This window comes from Mauremys reevesii, linkage group 1 (assembly GCF_016161935.1).
Source record: "Mauremys reevesii isolate NIE-2019 linkage group 1, ASM1616193v1, whole genome shotgun sequence".
NCBI lineage: Eukaryota > Metazoa > Chordata > Testudines > Geoemydidae > Mauremys > Mauremys reevesii.
In genome coordinates, this window is record NC_052623.1 from 253,283,022 (window position 1) to 253,299,832 (window position 16,811).

At 42.7% G+C, this 16,811-nt stretch overlaps 1 protein-coding gene across 3 annotated transcripts in view; it reads right to left on the bottom strand.

Annotated features, from left to right (window-relative positions):
- Nucleotides 1-2,062: 2,062 nt before the first annotated feature.
- The window catches only part of IPO8 (importin 8), a 77,147-nt gene continuing 62,398 nt past the window's right edge, over nucleotides 2,063-16,811 (bottom strand). For 2 of the 3 annotated variants that reach the window (XM_039497777.1, XM_039497794.1), the window contains 4 exons: nucleotides 10,674-10,879; nucleotides 7,068-7,289; nucleotides 6,086-6,202; nucleotides 2,063-5,361 (listed from right to left, as the gene is read on the bottom strand). In XM_039497777.1, coding sequence (XP_039353711.1) covers nucleotides 5,264-5,361; nucleotides 6,086-6,202; nucleotides 7,068-7,289; nucleotides 10,674-10,879 — 643 coding nt within the window. In that variant the 3' untranslated portion in view covers nucleotides 2,063-5,263. The remainder of the gene's footprint in view (nucleotides 5,362-6,085; nucleotides 6,203-7,067; nucleotides 7,290-10,673; nucleotides 10,880-16,811) is intronic. The other variant, XM_039497785.1, reaches the window with a different exon arrangement.

Sequence of the window (16,811 nt, forward strand, 5' to 3'; positions counted from 1 at the left end):
GCCCTCTCAGAGCCTGTGTGAAGAGTACCCCCCAACACAGACAGCCAAATTTTGACTTGATCTCTCACTTGTCAGGCTGTCAAATTGAGTCTCCAGCTGTCCAGAGCGAGACTGCACACTGGCTCAGCTGATCCTGTCTTAAAAGGCATAGGAGTATGTCTGCAGAGAGCATCCCGATTAGATGCATGGACCAGGGATGTCTCTGCCTGTTCAAAGCAAAAGACTTATTTAGATCTACCTTCCTTTATATTTTGTTTTCACCAGTAATGGCATTGGAGGAGATATATTAAGCAGGCAACTGAACCGGTCTATATATTCTCTCTATATCTAAGGCTTTCTGATCTCTTCCTGAAATAGGGTCTCAGGACCTTTGCTATTTTTGTAAATGACTACACCCCACTTGCTTCGATCACATGTAACATTTCAAGGAGAATGTTGTCTACACCTGTATAAAGTGTTTTTCTGCTCAGTCAAGCAGCTGTTAAGGTACCTGTGTTATGTGCTTTGCTGGGATTGGGGAAATATGATTCTCTGCCAACCTGAAGAGCAACAAAACCTCCTGGACTAAGAATGATTGAAGAAGCAGAGACATGGGGAGTTGCCCACAGTGCTGGCTGACTTTAACAAGAGATGGCACAGAACCTTAACTAGAAGACGTAACTTTTTCCTTCTTTCTGATAAAGATCAAGTTCTATGCACCAACCATTCATTTATGTTAGCTCCACCTGTGTCATGGATAGCACCCTACCAAATTCATGGTCCATTTTTATAAATGTCACAGTCATAGCATTTAAAAAATCTTGAATTTCATGGTTTCAGATATTTAAATCTTCAATTTCATGGTGTTGTAACAAAGTATGAATATTGCGACAAAATGACCGACGTTGGGATGGTGGGTCCCGCACTTTTCTTGGCAGGGGGGCTAGGATGCGACCCCCTTACCCTTGCTCTTTGGGAGCCGAGGGCCCCGTTAGTGGCCCAGGAAGGTGGTAGAGGAGGGAAGTGGGGAAGGGGTCTGGGTTTGCTCCTCACTCTGAGCCCCAGCCCCTCTCAACCCCTGCGGGCTTCTTACCCTCTTGATGCTTAGGAAGGGAATCTCCCTGCTCTGCTAGGGCAGGGTCTCCCTTCCTCCAGTTCTCTGGTCTTTCAATTCTCAGCAACACACCTCCAAACTCCAGTCCTCTCTCCACCCAGTCTGCCTAAAGCAGCTTTTTTTTTGGGGGGGGGGGTTCCTGATTGGCTACAGGTGCTCCAATTAACCTGTAGTAACCTTCCCTAGTCTACAGGGAACCATGCCTTAATTAGCCTAGGGCTTATATACCTCCCCTTGACCACTCTGCCACTGCTCCCAGGTCCTGCTCTATCACAATATGTACCTTTAAATGGTAAAATATAAACATGAAGAGCCCTTAAATGAGAGTTTATCAAACTGGAGGTCCTAACACAAAAAGGGGTCGCAAAGCTACTGTAGGGGAGGTTGCGGTATTGCCACCCTTACTTCTGCGCTGCTTACAGAGCTGGGCGGCCAGAAAGCAGCAGCTAGCTGGGCGTCCAACTCTGAAGACAGCTGTGCTGCCGGCAGCTGTGCATGGTATTGTATTGCCTGATGGGCTTCAAAATCCTACCGTTCCGATGGCTGCTCCTGTCTACTAACTTGTGATGTAATCTAACCTTCAGTAAAGACTAAATTTCTCCACCTGGACAAATGGCAGATTCTGAAGTCGTAAAATCACTTATTTCCATACCTCCTCTCCCACAATTCCCACCCCCAAAACGCCCTTTTCCTACTGAAGCAAAGAATCTTACTATGGCACTCTGCAGAACATGGTTTACATATTTTGACCCAGCCACTGCCAAAGCATGTCAATTTTAATCAGTGCAGGTTTTCTTCAGTTTGGTATTCTGCTTTCTTCCTGGAGCTAGCCACTTTGGTTGTAGAGTTTGCTTTGTTGCAAAAACAGACTGTACTCTTCCCGCTTCACAGAAAGACTCAGCCAAAGCAAAAAGAGGAAACCAAAAGAATAATAAGAGTCGCCAGAAGTTTAAGAACGACAAAACAGCATTTGAAATTTCACACCCAGGACCGGTTAATTTATCTGAAAAAGATGTTTTACCACATAAGTTAACACTTGCTATAATTATAACCTACACAAATCTAATTTCATACTTAAGCACCCATAGCGTCCATACAGTCACCTTCACACGTAGTGAATGCTGGCACAGGGCAGCAAAGGTTACTTTTATCAGCCTTTGTTTTATTTGACAATACATTCATAAGTCTGCATTTCCAAGGGCGACTACATCTTGCTCAGTTCAATGTTGCTGGTATCTGACGTTCCACGATTACCCTGGCTTCAACTGAGAAAGTAATGCACATTTGTACTAAATGTAGTACAAGCTGGAGACATCTCAAGAAGAAATCCCTACAATCCCTTGCCTATTATGATTGTGTATGAATGAATATTTATCACATTAAAAGAGAACCACATGTAAAAGGGGAGTTTGGAGCCCAGGAAATCTTGGGACTTTTTCTTTAATTGAATACCTTTTCAAAAAGAGTATAAATTTATGTTTGTTTTTTGCCAGTAGAAACATTTGCTCAATCTGCTGGGAAGGAAAAAGCTAGTCACCCTTTTGTGCACCACCTCCTAAAATCTCCCCTCTGACCACAACTGTAAGATACCAAATAGCAATTCAAATCCATTGTCAGAAACATCTGGATGAAATCTTGGCAGTTCATTTGAAAAGTATACAAGCAGCAGCATTAAGGGAACAACTATGACTCAGAAGGGTGGACACAAGGATAGTGCTATACAGTGGTAGATTCCTGCTTGAACATGTTAACTCCTGAAAACTACCTTTTGATTATGCAATGACCTTCATTAGTGGAAGAAAAAAAATCCTTTTGTTCTTAGTTCTGGTGGGAGGAGAGGCTTTGAAGGAAATCCCACTGACTGACAATCAACATTTTATACATAAATGAACACAGAGCTTAAAACCTCCATTTGCCAGATACCCAATGGCAAAAAGGAAGCTTCCATTGCCAAGTATGTGTGGAAAAATCAATGCCACCGACTTCTGAATAACTTTTGTTTAGAACTGTGAACAAGTTTCTAGCTTTTTATTGTTGTAAAGAAATCCCAACTGTAAACTGAAAGTAAAGTGATGTAGTATGTAGTGTTATCCATCTAGAGTGTTAGGGAGACATCTCCAGCCCTAAATCTCTGAAAGTGACCAATGACTTTGGGGCCTGATTTTCAAAAAGTACAGAGGCCTCTGCCCTCTTTGAAGGGTCTCATATTGGACATCCAAAATCACCAATCACCTTATTAGCAAAGGCACTGGGGCCTGAATTTTCAAGTGTTCAAAGCTTTCTCAGGCTTTAGCGGAATGAAAGCAGATCTAAGAGACATGATAGTTTTTCACTGCTGCACCCAGGGTTTTGAATAGCAGCAGTGAAAACTAACAAAAACCAAGTCAATTTCATTCTGGGGCTGCTTTGAAGGAAAAAAAAATCTATAAACAGTGGCAGAGAAGGCCACTGGAGAGGACCTAACACTGAGGCTGAGGGAGGGGTAAAGTAGCAGACACATGACCCCCACAGCAGGAGGTAGGAAGGCTGAAGAGGGCTAAAGCAGCAGAGGACCTCTCTCCACCCAGCAGTTCTAGCAGGCAGAAGATTCTGGGGTAGGAGGAGGGGAAAACAGGAGAGAGGTATTTTCACAGCTGGGCAGTGGGAGAGACAGAGGTTAGTATAAAAGATGAGAGCCCTGAGCAGCGTCCAAGGACACCACCCCTCCCCCTTTGCAGTAGCTGAAGAGGTGATGGGGAAGGAAGGAAGAGTTGAGCTTTTTCAATTGGGTACCACCCCAGGCAAAGGGCTTTTCACCTTTCATGTCAGTCTGGGGGTAACAGTTGTCTAGTAAACACTTTCAAGTGATCAGACACAAAAAAAGACATGAAACATGGATTAAAGATTCTACCTTCAATCCTCATTTTAAAATATTTAACCATTTTAATGTATCCCCATCATTTCCACTATAACTTTGTTAACCCCTTAGTTATAGAAGAAGGATTTCTGTGCATATCAGTATTTAGCTGGGTGTCTGCTTAAGACAAGTTTCACTCTACGAACACACATACAATCACGTATTTGTGTATATTTGAGTATAAGAGACTGTCCTTTTAAACATGGGAAAATTAAACAGGACTAAATTACAGCACTGGGAATAGGAGCCAGATGGGATGCAGAGTAGAAATTCAGACATAAAAAAAGCAAGATTTGGAGCTACTTTCCCCTCCACTAAGATAAATTATTGCTTTAAAATGTTATGGCCCCCCATTTTTCAGTACTACAGCTGGAATGATAATGAATCACTAAAGGAAAAGAATTTATAGGGTCCCAAAATAAAACCCAATATTCAGCAATAAAGGAGACAAGTTGTCATGTAGCTCATCTACTCGCAAGGGCCAGAGATTGATCACTCACACACTTATGGAGATGGAAATTATTTGGTACCAGTGTCTGTTTTGATCTGAACGTGCCAGGGCATGAGTGCCATTACAACTCAAGTGGGTTGTCTTTTAATGGAGAGATCTCAAGGACATAGGCTGAGGTGGCCGTTGCATCAAGGGAAAAACCTGCTTTTTTTTTTTTTTTATAAGAACCCTTGAAAGCCCCAGAGTATGCTTTATAATTCCAAAAGAATGCCCAACATACAAAGGTCTACACCAAGGAGGGAAGTTGAGATGATGTTTTTGAAACCAGCAATGTATATGCAATTAACAAACAACTAAGTCATGTAGTAAAAGACAGACAGTAGGAAAACACGGAACCGAGGCTTACAGTGCATCTAGAAGAATCCTTACACTTAAAAAAATTACGATACACTCAAATTCATTTGTTCAGATAATCCATATACAACAGAAGGCACTGTTATCCATATGAATCCACCAATTCTGCACAGCAAAAACCTGAGAAGTGCAACTCAACTAGATTCAACCTAGCCCCTCTCAGTCATTCAGTTTCCTTGAGGGCAGATGTTTTCTTTTCAGTCCATCAAATTATAAAAACACCACAAGAATTTGAACATTACAGTAGCTGGCTAGAAAGAGCAGTCTGGTGAGGAAAACACACTGCTGTCTCCCAGGGGAAACCATCTGGAACATCAGATTACCCTCCCCCACACACTCAGAAGTCATGACTGTTTTATAATAAAATGTAATGATGAAGCCATTCCCAGAGTCCTTTGCAATTTCTCCTTCAGTTGCCTCCAGGAGCATTTCCACCAAAGTTAAATGCTGTGATCAGTCCTTTGTTGTCAAATGTGTAGCCACTTTGTTGTTCTATCGTCTTAGTCTCTAGAATTCACAGAAGGGAAAGAAAAGGGGTATAAAAGTAGAGAGCAATTCTGTCTGATCTACATAGTCCTGTGCGAAAGAGGAGGCTTGTGGAATGAACTCTATTGACCAAGATTTCATTCTCAGATCTGCCATGGCAGTGATAAATTGCAGTAGATTTGATTTTTTTTTAAAAGTAACATTCCACACCCCTCTCTAGGACAGAACTTGAAAGATTAATTTATTATGAAATAATTATACATGACATTGCACTGCAGGCTCCTCGGTTTAATGAACTTATTTCTATCAATGCAGACCCCTTTTTAAATGTTCAAATGCTTATATTTACTGTGAAAAGTAATTTTAGTGGTAAAAAAATTAAACAGCTGTAAAACACACACCGATCTATAACAGTCTTGATCAAATGAATGGCTGTCACCCATTAATTTACTCTTTATGTGCAAAATCCATCTGAAAATCTAGCTCAGTCCCTATATAGTTGTTTCAATCTGCCAGATAGGAGTCTACAAATTAGAGGCAATGCTAATCTCTAGGTGAGATTCATCACAGTGCAGAGACAGCATAAGGCCCTATGCACCGCTTATGCTCCTATGCACCGCTTAAACCTCCTCTCAGACCCAGGTCAAGTAGTGCACAGGGACTCATGTTGGCCCACTGCACCACCAGAGGCATATTCTGTTCCAGAGTCCCAACAACACATAACAGCCTCAGAGAAATGACTGACCTGCAGCACTTCGCCGGTGTTCTGCTAATGTGTAAATTTCCTGCAATTGTTTCTTCTGATCATCGCTCAGTGGTGCTGTCAGTGAGTGGTACCAGACTGCATCCCGGATCTGAACCGCTGTCAAAACAAGGAATGGATGCAAAGTGATTATCAGCTTGTGTTTTAAGGCTATTTCAGAAGGACAAGATGAAAAAGACAGAGAGAAAGAAGATCTGGGTTTGTGGTTAAAAAACACAGACCTCACACCTCAACACTGGTTTAGCACCTCTGTCAGCTTCTCAGAACACAGATGAAGTTGGCCTATTTCCAAAAGGGACTGGGTTTTGAGGGGCTTAAAATTGAGCATGTGCTTAAGAGCTTTCTGGAAACAGGGACTTAATGTTTCAAAGTGTGCCCAATATTCACAGCCATGTTCAATTTCACAGTCAAAATGCATCCACTATGCTGAAAATTAGACTCATTTCAAAAGTTAAAAATAAAACAATAGTTGTTAAAACTTCTGGACAGGAGAAAAATGCTTTTTCCTTTAGGGTTTTGACAATTTAGAAAATGAGAAATACTTCTATCTGAGCACTCAAAGGACACTGAAGTAGTTTAGGCCCTATAATTCAGGTTTTGTTTGAAAAATTGCAATAGAGATAGTATGAACAGAAATGATTTCAGGACCTTTTCAGTTAGAACCCTTGTTCAGCTTTAGATGTATCCTTGGGTGTGTGCTAGCCACAGATTTCATGGTTATGTTAGAACAGGAGAATCAGAAAGTGAAACTCATTAGTAGAAAGGGGGAAATTTTTCAAAAATCCAAACGGAGGTAAATCAGCATAAATGGTGAAGCAAACATATAAAAAAGATCTTAGGTTATTTTTCAGTTTCAATAGTGCAAGAGGTTACTATTACCACAGATAAGGATTTAAAACAATGATTAACGTAAGTGTCTCTGAACTATCATATTAAAGAATTATGCAGACAGGCATGTACGTACTTAACAGTGCGTGTGTAAAAAACTGATATTCATCCACACCACCTTCAAGGTCAAGGGGAGTGCTGAATCCTTCCAGAGCAGTTTCTTCCAATGCATCTTCATCCCAGTCATCATCGTCATCATCCTCATCTTCATCTTCACCTCCACCACCACCTCCTCCATGATTCTCTTGCATTGCCTGACTCACTTCATTTGTCTCCTCTTCGTCACTTGGGATCTCTTCTGCAAACATATCAACATTTTTCTTTTTAAAATCATCATATGCCTTCAGTAATTAAAAATATTAAGGGACAAAACATATATACATACATTTTTAGCCAAAAAAGGGACCACATTTTAAAAACAAACAAACTTGAAGATGTGAAAAAGGAAGCCATCAAAATATTTCATACATTTTAGAACACAGTTATGCTCTGTTTCTAATAACACCTTGGAAGTGTGAAACTGAAATTTGCTCTCACATGTACCCAATTAGTTTATGAGTAAAAGACTGCTGTAGGAGCAAAACAGCAACTTTTCTCTTTTCAATTACCATATATACTCATTCATAAGCTGAATTTTTTTAGTAATAAAGGGAAGCACCAGAGAAGGGGGTCAGTTTATGAATGGGTATAGACAGGGAGAGGTGGGACACAGCCCCTTCCTCCAATAGAGGGAGCAAGGAGAGGCAGCACAGCCAGAAGGGAAGAGGCAGGGCCAGAGTCTCTCTGCTTCTGGCCACGCTGCTCTCCCTCAGATTCCGAAGCAGCTACAGCTCCAGGGATGGCAGGCTGCAGCCGTGCCACTCGGCCCCGCCCCCAGTCACCCGGCCCAGCCCGCTAGAACATGCTGTGGCCACGCCGCCTGGTCTGACCTGCCGGAGCAGGCTGCAGCCGCGCTGCTCAGCCTGCCGGAGCAGCTCCAGCCAGGCCAGAGACATCCTCCCCTGGCCTTCCCCAGATAAGGTGGGAAGGGATGGGATGGGGAGAGTGTGGGGGTCCCAGGCTAGGGTTGGGGTCATGTGGGGGGTGGTCACAGGGGTTAGTCCCCTGACTCCCAGCTTCTCCCCCCCCAAAATTTCCCCACCAGTTGCTGTCCCGGCCCATCAGGGTTAGCAGCTGGTGCGCCGGGACACTTTGTTTTCTTAGGTTTACCTCTGTGCCTGCGGATGCTCGAGGTAAACAAACCATCTTGGCTTATCCTGATGGCCCGGGAGCCAAAGTTTTCTGACCCCCAAATTATAGGGTTGGCTTATGAATGGGTTATAAAAAATTTCCATTTTTACTTATCCATCTTGGGGAGTCAGCTTATAAACAAGCCGGCTTATGATCAAGTATATACGGTAATATAAATTGCCTGTCAATTTGCTTTTTAATAAAATACAGCAAATAAAGACTTACTTGGACTTTACTAAGAGATACCATATACAGTTAAGACTTTTTGTCAAATTTATTGCCTACCAACCTTTAGAGAGCTCTCTTAACTGCACACACTTAAAACAACTTCCCTTGGTTGTTTTACCCAGCTTCGTATTTATGAAACAGCCATCATATCCTGAACCAAAAACCCGAAATGTAAGTTCCAAACATGGCTATTTCTGACTTAAGCAAGGTCTCAAGTTACTATGCCAAAATATCTATGAAATATTTTCAAGAATATAATGGGGGCTAAAAACAGCATTTCAAGTTTTTCTTTTGTCAGCTGGATAAAATGAGTGGAATTGGTTATATCTACTACGGGCTTATGGACAGCAGTCTGGAATGGGTGGGACTGGAGTTTTAGGCAAATCACAGTGCAGAGATCTGAGCAGCACATGGCTACTGAAATGATTGTGTAGCTACTGTACCACGTTCTTATGCTCATTAAGTAGAGGCAACTCAATTTAATTACAATTATGTCTGAAATTTGCATCTCTTAAAAGCATTTCATTTGTACCCATCTTAAGTATTAGAGCCTACAATGGTTTTATCTCATACTGCAAATTAGATATCCAGACAATAAAATAATCTGTCATTAATGCTGTGTAATATACACTCTCCAGTGCAGCAAATTCTCTGGATTTTTTTTCCTTTTTGCCTGATAGATTGAGAGGAGGCCTCTCTGCCACAGGAATCATGATCATCTCAATTCCTGCTTTGTAAACCTGTTCTGAAGGCTCTTTGTGCCAGGGTGGATTGATTTAAACCAAAGCAATTTACATCATTGAGTCTGATCATGATTTAAAGCAGTAAGCAGGAAACTTTTATATAAAGAATTGATTTTAATCTCGTTTTGCTTTTGTTTATTATTTTCCTAAAGAAAGACTGATTCTCATTGACTGGTAAACCATTAAAGCATGTTGATTTGCAACAAAATATTGCCTTTCCACTAAATTTGGTACATTTTGCTAACCAGGAGCATAAACTATCTATACACAGTTATTTAAGCAATTATATAGATTAATTTACATTCATTCACATTCTTATTTTTTATATTTTATGATGTTAGAAAATGGTAAAGGATGCATTTATTTACTAGAGGATTTTCTTTTTTACTCAAGATTTGTGTCAATCTCTATTAAGATTGGAATTTGGAATTCAATTAAAAGTGCACAAAAAGAGCACTTTTAAAGTTGCTTTATTAAACAAAACTACCTTAAATATGCTGGATACAACAGAATGGAGTTCATCAAAACACGGTTTTCCATTTAAAATGGATTTATCAAACAAAGGAAGCATTATCTGTAGTTAGTGAATTAAACTGATTGTTTCCACCCTTCAAGTTTTTAGAACTAGTAGATCTCATCTTCTCACACCTAGTTTTTATTCATAGATTAGCAGAGGAAAATAAGCTTTTCTGCTTTCTTCAACTCACAATTGGTTTCTTAACTTTGAATGAACTAATCATTGAACTGAACTAGCTGATTAAACTGAAATGAAGAAAATATTTTCTGCTCCTGCAGAAGAAGCTTCTGCTGTCAAAAGCTGGTTTAGCACTTCAACAAACTCTGGTTCCAGGTGGCAAGCCAATGACTTCACTAGTTCAGTGGTTTGACTTTCCTTACAATGTAAAATTAATTGTAAATAAATTTTCATTTAAAAATAAACCTATGTTATTTAAATAAAAAACTCCCCTTTAAATTAAAATATCAGTTCTTTTTGAAAAAAGTAATTTTTTAATCCATCTTTCCTTTTGCCACCCTCCATCTGGGAGAAGACGACATGCCAGGGATCCCTTCCAAGCCCATTATCATTACTTTTTTAATTAGTTGAAGAGGTAGCTATTGGGGACATTTTTTTTCCCAGGGACCAAGAATGCTGCCTCCACAGCACTGCCCAATTTCTGCTGGCCTATTAGTCAGGAGTCTCCTGCATGCTGGTTTACAGAACACATTTGTGATTGGGCACCATGGATTTGCAGGTTTTATTATTTTTAAAACAAAACTGCCCTTGCAGGAGAAGTGACATAGATACGCCCCAAAAGGGCTTTAGCATTAATTTTAAGAGGAATGACCAATTCACAAGAGGATTTTTCCAAGCATCCAATAAACCAGACCAATTCAGCAGAAAGGCTGATGAGTCTTAAAATCAACTGTAATTTCAAACACATTTAAAATTCAATCCAGAATGTGGAAATGGGAGATTTTACCATTATCTTCTGCATCGTGTTTTTCGTCTTTAGCCTGGTCTTCCTGTTCCGTAAATTCTCGTGTAGCACATACTTGTTTTAATCCCAGAAACAGGAGCAGGATTGAAGGAACAATCTGCGCAGCCACAGCATCTACCGCAGGAGGTCGGTTTTGCAATTCCATTAGGATGCTCAGTCCTATTATACACATCTTTCTGTCATGAAGTCTAAAGCAATACAAATATGTTACATGAGAATTACAGTACTAAGCAACAGCTCCTAAATATATTCTTCCACTAGGTTTTTAAATGCAAAATTCCCAATAGCAAGTATTGCATGTAATAACTGATTGATCACCTATCACACACTGGCTAACTTCCTAGAGCTGTTGATTAGGATTCTCAAATACAAAGAAATGTAATGCTAAATAAACATGGTTAATGGTGTAATTTATCTGTTGGACACAGTACATCACTAAACTGGACTGGAAAATCTATTTGAATTGGTTTAAATAGGAGTACTGTCATATGGATTGAAAACCGGTAAGAAAGGACCATAAGCAAAGGAGCAATGACAACAGTAATGTACTGAATTGGGGGGGCAGGGCGGTTATCTGATGGAGTGCCACAGGGGCTGGTTTTATTTAAACCAGGGATTCTCAAACTGTGGGTCAGGACCCCAAAGTGGGCTGCAACTCCCTTTAAATGTGGTCGCCAGGACTGGCTTAGACTTGCTGGGGCCTGGGGCTGAAGCCTGAGCCCCACTGCCCGGGGCCGAAGCCAAAGGCCAAGGACTTTAACCCTGGGCAGCAGGACTCACGTTGCAGACCCCCTTCCTGGGGCTGAAGCCCTTGAGCTTCAGCTTTGCCCCCCCTACCCAGAGCAGTGGGCTTTGCCCCACCCCCACCCCCAACCTGGGGCAGTGGGGCTTGGGCAGGCTCAGGCTTTGGTTCCCCCTCTGGGGTCCAAGTAATTTTTGGTCGCAGTGCAATGAAGTTTGAGAACCCCTGATTTAAACAGTCCAAATTGTACATTAAATTTGTAGATTAAATTTAATTCAGAGACGTTGCAAATATCAATGAGATGAAAGAAATAATTTTTCAAAGGCATCCAGAATAATGGACCAGGAGATTTAATCAGGAAAAATGCAAACTAACACACCTGGGGAAAAGTAACCCAAAGATATTCTATGGGAGGGAGTTGGTTGGAAAGTGGTAGCTGAAAGATCCCTAATACTGACCGTATGCAGGAAATTAGATAAGCACTTATAATGCAATCACTTTTTTTTAAAAGTGCTTTTGGGCTGCATAAGCAAAAGTATCACAACCACCATCAGAACAGGGGTAAATCCTTATCTACTTCTGACACTCTTTAGTCTGCACTTCGAATACTGGGTAGTACTAGAAATACCGTTCAACTGTGTTTCTGACTAGATGGCATTTCGCTATTAAAGAAACTCTTCTTTAAAAATTCTCAGTTATTGACAGCTTTTGTGCAGAACTCCAAATAGGACAAGAAATATCCTACAGGAAAGATAATTTCCCCTGAGCTACCATAAAAGATGTTCTGCCAACCTGGCTGGCAGGTTCTCATTCCCTTGCTCCTCCAAGCAACATAGCAGCCCTATCCAGTTTCCTGGATCCATTCCAGAATGTTACTGCTAACAAGACTGTAACGGGTGGGAAAGAGGAAAGGATAAAAGGGGTAGAAATCTCTTTTTAGCTGTCTGATCATAAGAAGTTTTCAACTGGTAACAAACCAGCCATTTTCCATAGTCTCACCATGGTTACATTTCTCATATGGTGTGGCCATGCAAGTTATGGCATCTAACAAAACAAAGGCTCTTGGGAGACACTTTTGTTGCAGAGTTAGTATTTCTTAGAACTAGAAGGATGGGTCAATGCATGTAGAGACTGGAGAAACTAACAGGATGCACATTTAAAACAATATTGTAATAGCAAGGTCTGCAATAAAACTTCTAGGGAGCCCCCCAGTTTTAACCATTAAAAAAACTCCTACAATTTCATTCCTAGTCAAAGGCCACACATACCATGGTATTAAGACATAGGGGGCATTTGACGATTCAAGGAATCTGCACAATTTATAAATTCTCTGTATGTATGTTTACCAAGCTGCAAACTCCATTCTGAATATGCATGCTTTGCTCTCTCTATTGTCCATTACCTCCATGTTGGACCTAAATTCCAACAGGAGTAGTGGCAAAAGCTTAATACAAGTGCCATTGACTTTAAGTGCTCTCCCACTGAAGTTAAACAGTTCTTGACAACAGACTGGCTACCAGCCAGGAGAACAGTTTATCACGGGACAGGACACCCAACAATGAAGTCACCTGTAAGTGTCTATGATCATCCTCCTGATGCAGGAGTCATCTGACAGAGGGACTGGAAGGTTTTGAAAGACCAAAGCTGATCTTTTGGCTCTTTTTGGCAATTTTCACCAGCTTAAGATGAGGGAAATTGCTGCAGGAGTTGGATGAGCCAAGGGGAGAAGAACCTTGCCTACCTGAATACAGATGGTCCCGCAAAGAAAGGGTGAGCCAGAGGGAGGAGAAATTAGTATAGGGTTTATTGCTTTTGTGCAGATCTGTGTAATTCTCCTGCTATTAAAGAACAATGTTGTGTGCAAAGTCTACACGTGTTATGTGCTGCACCTTCCATGTGGCCCTTTGGAGCGTTACCAGAAGATTTACACTTTTGAGTGGAGTTCTGGGTAAGGGTGTTACCAAAATTATTTAGCTAATATTATACATTTTTAATAGAATCCATACTTATGCTAAAGTGAACCACTTTTCACAGCATCCTCTATCCTGAAATATAGGATCATTAATGATCTGGAGGATGGCGTGGACTGCACTCTCAGCAAATTTGCAGATGACACTAAATTGGGAGGAGTAGTAGGTACTCTGGAGGGTAGGGATAGGATACAGAGGGACCTAGACAAATTAGAGGATTGAGCCAAAAGAAATCTGATGAGGTTCAACAAGGATAAGTGCAGAGTCCTGCACTTAGGACGGAAGAATCCGATGCACTGCTACAGACTAGGGACCGAATGGCTAGACAGCAGTTCTGCAGAAAAGGACCTAGAGGTTACAGCAGACGAGAAGCTGGATATGAGGCAACAGTGTGCCCTTGTTGCCAAGAAGGCTGACGGCATTTTGGACTGTATAAGTAGGATCATTTCCCTCTATTCGACATTGGTGAGGCCTCATCTGGAGTACTGTGTCCAGTTTTGAGCCCCACACTACAAGAAGGATGTGGAAAAATTGGAAAGGGTCCAGCAGAGGGCAACAAAAATGATTAGGGGGCTGGAGCACATGACTTACGAGGAGAGACTGAGGGAACTGGGATTGTTTAGTCTGCAGAAGAAAAGAATGAGGGGGGATTTGATAGTTGCTTTCAACTACCCGAAAGGGGGTTCCAAAGAGGATGGATCTAGACTGTTCTCAGTGGTACCAGATGACAGAACAAGGAGCAATGGTCTCAAGTTGCAGTGGGGGAGGTCTAGGTTATATATTAGGAAAAACTTTTTCACTAGGAGGGTGATGAAGCACTGGAATGGGTTACCTAGGGAGGTGGTGGAATCTCCTTCCTTAGAGGTTTTTAAGGGCTTTGTCTGGGATGATTTAGTTGGGGATTGGTCCTGCTTTGAGCAAGGGGTTGGACTAGATGACCTCTGGAGGTTCTTCCAACCCTGATATTCTATGATTCTATGATAGTAAAAAGTGTGTGTAAGCTTTTGTTTTTGGAGCGCACATTGAAAGTAGCATTTTGCCGAAGTTTCTGACAACAATAAGCAACTGTTATAATTGTTGCTAGAAACTAGGCATAAATTTCCAACAACCTTGGATAGCAAGTGCATGGCAATGGAAATATTAGGGTAAGAATGACACAAACTACTTTTTGGGAGTTTGCATTGATGGTAACAACCTAAGGTATATATACTACTCAGCAGTGAGTTATATTTCTGGACCAGTCCATGCTGCTGGTTGTATCCCCTGATCAATGGAAGGATTTAACCCGTATCTTTCTGTATTTGTGCTGACTGATCTCTAACACTCATGGATTTGGTTCACTGTGATTACTTGACATCTTATTAACACCCCCGCCCCAAACCTTTAAGTAACAGTGTATTTAAGCTACCAGAGGAATCTGAGCAGTCAGCACTGAGCCCAGGGGGAAGGCAGCTGAACTGTGGGTTCCAGATCTCAGGAATGGGCTCTAGACAAAGGGTCAGGGCACCAAGACTGGGGCAGTGACTGAGCTCTATTCAGACACCAGAGGCTTAGAACACCTAGGGATCCAGAGGCTTAGAATACCCAGGGATCCAGAGGCTCCTCTTAGAGCAGTTTGGTGAGTGGCACACAGGGGGTGCCCAACCTGATCTGAGACAGGCATCAAGCAAACCAAATGGTTACAAAGATGTAATAAATAGGGGCTTACACAGGAATGGGGATTTTTAGAAATTGCATTAGGCCTCTGAGTATGTTAGTCCCAACTGGGCTTAGCAAAGCAGTTCTGTTTTCTGAGTGATGCACAATAGAATAAGCTACTTAAAAAGAGCAAGCACAGCCTTCTGGCTACAATAGTCCATCCAAGGGAAAGCAAAGTCAACCAGCATATCAAGCTGTGTGTTTTGCCTACGTGGTGTTTGCAATCTCCCTCATTTATTGCCTTGAGAAATTTATTAACTGCAACCAGGCATGAAGGATATCCTCTCTTTCTCTAACTCTTAGGATTTCACACACACACACACACACACACACACACACACACACACACACACACACACACACACACACACACACACACCTGAAATCAGGAGAGTGATAGAATTCAGGAATTCTATTTCCAGTTTTGCAACCAGGGGAAAAAAATGTAATTGCTCGGTGCCTCAGTTTACCCATCACTAATACAGGCTTACCACCACCAGTTACGCACACCATAATGTTGTAAGGCTTGATATTTGTAAAGCCCTTTGATATTATTAGATTAAAGGTGCTGTATATGTGCAAAGCAAATGTACAAGGAGATCACCAAGATGAATTTTGTAAGACCAGAGAGAAAAACTGAATTTTGATCCTTGCACACCTGTCTCCTGCAGCTCCTTTCTATGATAGCAGCCCCTTATAGCCCCAAAATCCATACACGTTCTGTAGCTTGACACTGGAAGCCTTGAAATTTCTTAAAGTCCCTACAGTGCAATGAACTAATTTTACTATACGTGCAACAGAACAGTGAATAATCTTATAATACACCTCTACCCCGATATAACATGGTCCTTGAGAGACAAAAAATCTCACCATGTTATAGGTGAGACCGCGTTATATCAAACTTGCTTTGCCCCCCGCCTTCCTTGTTCCCTGACCGCCCCCTCCAGAGACCCCCATCCCTAATCACCCCCCAGGACCCCACCCCCTACCCAACCCCCCTGTCCTCTGACTGCTCCAACCCCTATCCACTACCACCCCGCCCCCTGACAGGCACTCACCGGCAGCGGCAGGAAGCGGAGCAGCCCGGCCCCAGTCTGCTCCATCCTGCCAGCTCCCAGCCATGTCGCTCCACTTCCCACCATCAGTGAGTGTGGGGAGTTTGGGGAAAGGATGCCCCCCCGCACTCACCTGCAGCGGGAAGCGGAGCGACGTGGCCCCAGCCCGCTCCACTTTCCTTGCCCCGGCCCCAGCCGTGTTGCTGGGAGACGGCTGGGGAAAGGTCCTGCACTCACCGGCAGCGGGAAGTGAAGCGTCACGGCTGGGAGCTGGCGGAGTGGAGCTGGCTGGGGCTGGGCTGCTCCACTTCCCACCACCGGTGAATGCAGGGAGGTTGGGGAAAGGACACCCTCCGCACTCACTGGCGGTGGGAAGTGGAGTGATGCGGCCTCAGTCCGCTCCATCTGCCACCTCCCAGCTGTGGCACTCCGCTTCCCGCTGCCGGTGAGTGCGGGGGGGGAGGGGAGGATCCCTTCCCCCAAGCAACACAGCCGGGGTCGGGGCGAGGGAAGCAGAGCAGGCTGCTCCCGGCCCCCTGCTAATCTCTCGGGCCACTCTGGGACTGCAGGGCCCCCAAAAAGTGCCCTCCCACAGCTCCTGCCCCCCATACCCTGGAAGGGGGGGAGCCCCTGACCACCACCGAGAACCTCTGCC